Genomic DNA, 6,269 nt, shown 5'->3' on the forward strand with positions numbered 1-6,269 from the left:
GGGGGGGCAGGTGTGGTCCATGGATAATAGACAGTAGTCCAAAGGGTAATGGCAGGGCTGAGGCTGAGCTGTAATCATGCTGGTAGGAGGTGTGATCGCAGTTCAGAGACGTTTTAGTGGTGGGACATGAAGTTAGCAAAGGACATATCTGGCAGATCTATCTGATGTGAGAGTGGGGATTTCGATTTTTGGAATAGCTGAGGCAATGCATGTGTTTACGGGAAAATAGGAAGTGCAGAGTAGCTGTTTGAGCAAGTGTCATCATGGGAGGAAGGGAAAGTTCTATTTGGAGTGTGCATGAAGTCATCTTCTGGTGCAAGGAAGTTGTGGGAGGACATCAGCGGAAGGAAAGGATGGTTTGAGGAAGAACGATTATAGCTCGGGGGGTATATGGGACTTACAATGTCTCTTTGCATTATTAGTTTAACATTTTTCTATTCTTGTTTCCATCATAGCATTGTACGTAGTATTCCAAACAGAGGACCCAAATGCTATGGGAATATTTTATAGCTATGCCATGTCAATCTACAGCACTTACCAGCTGTTCATCAACGTCATCAACTCACCTGCCAACTACACTGTAGACCTACCGGTTATGTACGGGGTGGTATACTTCCCCTTCACCTTAATCTCTAACCTCTTGATGCTAAATCTATTAATTGCAATGATGGGGGACACCCACTGGAGGGTGGCGCAGGAGCGGGATGAGCTGTGGAGGGCCCAGGTCAGTTGGAAATAAGATATTGTTTTCCCAGAAAGCACCAAGAACTGATTCATGCATTGTACATATAACAGATGCACATTCAATATCAGAGGAAGTGTTTTTCGGAGCCTGTTATTTTTTGGCCTCGGCTATAACAACATATATGAAAAGCCGCAATGCATTAACCCTTTTGCTGCTGCTGATGTAACTACTGAATAGCCGGGAGTTTGTTTCAGGCAGCTCTAAAGCTATCCAGTCACTTCTACATGTTCATGAATGTGACCCCCCCCCACCATCACAAGTTCTGTGCTTAGCAGTCCCTGCTCATTGCCCCAGGATAATCATAGAAGGTTTCTGAAGGGAGTGCAGTGGGAGATGAGTGAACATCTATTCGTACTGGGTACAAACCTGGAAGCGCTCAGCTCTGAGCACTTTCAGGTTCAGGGCTGTCAATCCGCAATCGTTCTGGCAGGGGAGGAAGCTGATCAACTCCAGAGTCATGGAGTGCAAAGGTGACATTGGACGTCCCACACAGACCCTTCTATCACATTGGGGCGTATGATTGCAATAAAGTTCACTTAATAAAGGGAAACAGTTTTAGTCATTAAAGTTAAATAAGATAAATAGAAAACACCCCTCCAAAATTGTAAAAGCCCCCCTCCCCCCCCACGTACCAGAGTTTTTGTCGCTTTACAGGAGCATGCAATTTGAGGGTTGACATCAGGGGCGTAACTAGAAATCACAGGGCACCATAGCAAAATTTTGTATGGGGCCCTGTGATTTTTACTTACGCCCACCTGATAACCCAAACAGCCCACCTGAGGGTGACCCTGCAAAGCCCACTATAGACTCTCTATGGTAGGCTCTGCAGGGTCTCAGGTGGGCGGTCAAGCCCTCTTACCTGTCAGCCCTGATCCTCTGTCTGCCTCCTTCTCCTCCACGGCGCCTCTTTCGTGACTGGGCCCCGCCTCCACCATCACCGGGCCCGCCTCCACCATTGCCGGGCCCCGCCTCCCCCTTCTCCGAAGCTGCTGGTCACCAACTCAGCAGCGGCTGTGAGGAGGAACACGCCGCTGCACACATCACTGACAGATTGTCAGTGATGTGAATAGCGGCGCGTTCCTCCTCACAACCGCCAGTGACAGCCAGCAGCCCAAGATGCCATAGCGACCCAGACGGCCCACATGACATCAGGGCGATGTCCTGGCCCCCCTGTGCCCCGGGCCCCATAGCAGCCGCCTGGGTCGCAATCTCAATTGTTCCGTCACTGGTTGACATACTTGGTATCTAGTTACTCAACACAATCTCATATTTTATATTTCCCTAAAATTCAGGGATTATATTGGGTTTGTATGCGTTAAAATTAATATGATTGTATTTTTTATTGAAAATATAGAACTCATAAAAAGTAGCGCAAATATCGCGTGACATAAAAATTTGTAACTACCTCCATTTTATAATACAGGGTCTCTGATTTCAAGAAATATATATATATTTACAAAATGTGCATTTTGGTATGTGTGCATAAAATGAAAGAATGACTCTGGCAGCGAAAGTGTTTAAAGCCTCGTCAGCCCCTGCGCCTTTACTAACTCGTTATATGCATTTCCACCATACAGCTTGCTGCAACAACCGTGATGCTGGAGAGTAAACTTCCTTTGTACTTTTTACCTCGTCTTGGTGTTTGTGGAGCTGAATATGGGCTCGGGAACCACTGGTATTTATGGTAAATGTATAATTTTTCCTTTTATTATCCATTTTAGGCTTATTTATCTTGTTTTGAGTCTACAGCTATCAGATATAAAAGCGAATCTTGCTCTAATATACAAAGTTTGCTTATTACATCAGTTCTCCCACTCCCCATCCCAAAAAACAACTTGTGGGACAAAATGTAGAAAATAAATGTATCTTATCCTTAATTTCTTAGTAGAGGCTGATGTCATGTTCTGTCCAGTGAGATACCGGGAACTGAATACCCCAAAACTCGCCAGGAGATGCTCCAACGCAGCTAAGAGCTGCTTATTGCGATATTTCGGATCTTCAGTGTTCCCAAGATCTCGCTAGAAGGATCGTGACATCACCTTTGCTCAGGAAGCTGGGGGTAAGGTATTTTCTAACTTTTTCCTTTTTTTTTCCTTTTTTTTAATATGCAGATTTGTAATGGGAGTGGGCTGATAAGCGGGGGTTGTAAGAAGCAGATTTAGCATTTTAGTGGAAGGACCACTTCAAATGCACAGACTATGAATACTCACCTTGAAAATAATTGAAAACCAAAATACTAAATTAAAGGCTTGGTCCACCTTTAAGACCATGTTTCATGCTGCGTCCATGGTCGCATACAGAATACCCAAACCCTAAACTGTTCTCCCTTTACCTGAATCACATGGTGCATCATACAAGAGAACCCTGCTTAGTTTTTAATTTAGTGCAGCTGTGCATGGCTAATCCTATGGCTAATCCTATGGCTAATCCTATTGATATCTGCTGGCGGCCATCTTGGTGAGAGAGGAGGGGACGTTCACCTAACGGAATAAGGTCCCCTCCTCACTCCTGAAACTGTCTACGACCAAGTGCCCGACTTTTCAAAGATGGTGACACCAAAATGACTGTCACTCATTTTGGTGTCACCTCACCAATGGTGTCACATGCGTGCGGGCCACACTCCACTTGTGACGCCACTGACAGTAGGTACACTTCGTTTTTCCAATACATGACCGCACAACCAAGAGCTACACAAGACAAATGTTTTAGAGCAAACATGTGCTTTGTCCAGCAAAAACTGTAGTGCTCCCTAACATTGGTGGTAAGTGGAGAAGTGCCTCCTTACACTGGTGATAAGTGAAGGACCCTAGTACACTAGTAGTCATTGGGAGGAATGCTCCTCATATTGGTGGTCAAGGGGAAGAAAGCTCCTCATATTGGTGGCCATTGGGAAGAATGCTCCTCATATTGGTGGTCATTGGGAAGAAAGCTCCTCATATTGGTGGTCATTGGGAAGAAAGCTTCTTATATTTGTGGTCATTGGGAAGAAAGCTCCTTATATTGGTGGTCAGTGGGAAGAATGCTCCTCATATTGGTGGTCATTGGGAAGAATGCTTCTCATATTGGTGGTCACTGGGAAGAAAGCTCCTTATATTGGTGGTCAGTGGGAAGAATGCTCCTTATATTGGTGGTCATTGGGAAGAAAGCTCCTTATATTGGTGGTCAGTGGGAAGAATGCTCCTCATATTGTTGGCCAGTGGGAAGAATGCTCCTCATATTGTTGGCCAGTGGGAAGAATGCTCCTCATATTGTTGGACAGTGGGAAGAATGACCCCCTTACAGATAGCTGAAAAGATCATGTGTCAGTGGTAGATTATCTGAGAGAGAGACATTGCTCATTGCTCAAGAAGCCCCTACCAACCTCTGGAGGAACCCTGGTTGAGAAAGGCTGACCTAGTTCAATACTTTGAAATATGTCTTTACACTAAATTTCTACATGCAAGCTGTAAACTAAGGCCAGCCTTGGGTGGGCATAAAAGAGGTAAGCTCGAGGTTGGTGTCATTGGTCATGCTGCCTAGTAGTCCAAAGATAGGAAGGACTTGGTGCAGTGTTACACAGTCCACCGAACTGCAGGCTCTATAGAATTATGTCAGCCTCCCCTGATAAGCTACCACCTATGACTATGTGCATTCCTGAAAAACTATACTTAGCTGCAGGCTAGTTATTGAATACCATCTGTAACTCAAACTTATAGTATTACAGATGGACTTAACCAAAATCATAGCTGTGTATGTCTGTTTGTGTACATTACCAAACTGAACAAATAAAAATATACAAAATCATTCATCACTTCACAATTATACATAATCCCTTTATGAATATTATCCTAAAAACATGATTAGTACTTTAAGTACGCTTCCAACATGTATATGCATTTCCGCTGTATCTAGTGGCGCTGAAAGTTACTTTTTTCTTCTAGTGTGAAGAAAGACATCCAGGAAGATCAGAATCTGGTGACCCTGCCTACGCAGAGTTATATATATCCAGAGACTCAGGCTATGAGGAAGAATTCTACCAGTAGCAGCAACAAGGACAGTGAAGGAGACCAAGACCCCCAATCTAAGAGAAGATCGAGTCGGGGCTGGCAGATCCTCCGTAGAGCCACCATTGATGAATTACAGCGCAGTTCTATCCTTTCTAAACACTCAGAACCAGAAGTCTATTACATTTAATGTTTCCAGGTTAATTTCCACCAGATGTACTTGGCGATGCATGCATATCAAGAACCCATTTCAATGGAAAAGTGCACTTTAATGCACCAAAAATGTTCATTGCGCACAGGCTTTTTCCAGTGGATCTCAATGCATACTCTTCTGAAAACAATGAAAGTCCAAGCATTCAGCCTCAAGTGGGGTTCAGGATTACTGAAAACATCCTCTGTGGGACCCCTCCAAACACCATCTGTGGGAACCCTTCATGCAGGAACACAAAAGGTTCAATTCATTTAGGGAGGTTTCCTCTTAGTCTGTTTTCTTGGTTGATCTGGCACCATGCATACCTGACAATTTTGTGAAACTGAGAAGAGAGACATTTGTATCAGTGGAGGACTGGGAACATTTTGGCCCAAGAGGCAAGCACAACCAACTGGCTTTTTCATGGTAGTGATGGTTACCTGTGGGCTAAAGAATGTGCAGCACACAAAATGTGCTGCATTGCTGCAATGATTGGTGGCCATGGTGAAAGGTGGACATTGTCCTAGAGAACACACGCAAAACACCATTTCACATATATAGGCAAAAAGGGGGATTGTAAAGAATGAACAATGAAATTCTCTATGAGCTGTACTAGATCACTGCTGTTCTGTAAAAATGATATGGACTTGATGAAATAAACTACAATGCCACTACAAAGAACACCTGAGCTAGTCACATACGGCTCTGCAACAGAGGAGCTTGCACTTTAATAACACCCCAGTCACATTATGTTATTATACATTTATATAGAAATTACATATACCACAGCGCTGTACAAACAACAATGAGCCATCACATCAGTCTCTGCACCAGAAGTGCTTACACTTTAATGTACCCCTTTACAGTCACACACTATTATTATTATACATTTATATACTCTATCTGACATCCACTATATGTAATAAAAATGACCATTATAATGGTAATCTTGTATTCCGGGTACATGAAGACTCCATAATGATTTGCTCTGGATGAATGATAGGGTTGCCACCTGTCCAGGATTCAACCGGAAAGTCCGGGTTTTCGAATGCTGTGTCCTGGTTTCATGGCAGCAGAAACCCGGACACATCATGTCAGGCAGACAGGGGCAACCAAAATTAAGATAGGGGCTACTGGCCCCCTACTGAAAATAGTCTCAACTGTGATATTTACTTATGAATAAGCCACGACTCATTCTCCCAAAAAACTGTCTGTGCGTCGCTAGAGTGTTCGGGTTTCCCTGGAAGAAAAGGTGGCAACCTTAGTGAATGTATTGGGCTCAATTCACACGGCTTGAACACAACTATAAGGCTGTCAGTTTTTAGACATGTCATCTTCAAATCTCAGCTGT

The 6,269-nt window shown here is 43.9% G+C and overlaps 1 protein-coding gene across 1 annotated transcript in view; it reads left to right on the plus strand.

The window, feature by feature from the left end:
* Positions 1-4,918, plus strand: part of LOC108784896 (transient receptor potential cation channel subfamily V member 6-like) — a 24,701-nt gene extending 19,783 nt beyond the window's left edge. The window contains exons 13-15 of the mRNA XM_018553833.1: positions 456-724; positions 2,323-2,429; positions 4,666-4,918. Coding sequence (XP_018409335.1) covers positions 456-724; positions 2,323-2,429; positions 4,666-4,918 — 629 coding nt within the window. The remainder of the gene's footprint in view (positions 1-455; positions 725-2,322; positions 2,430-4,665) is intronic.
* The last annotated feature ends 1,351 nt before the right edge of the window (positions 4,919-6,269 follow it).

The sequence above is a fragment of the Nanorana parkeri genome, unplaced genomic scaffold, assembly GCF_000935625.1.
Source record: "Nanorana parkeri isolate BGI_ZX_2015 unplaced genomic scaffold, ASM93562v1 scaffold130, whole genome shotgun sequence".
Taxonomy (NCBI): domain Eukaryota; kingdom Metazoa; phylum Chordata; class Amphibia; order Anura; family Dicroglossidae; genus Nanorana; species Nanorana parkeri.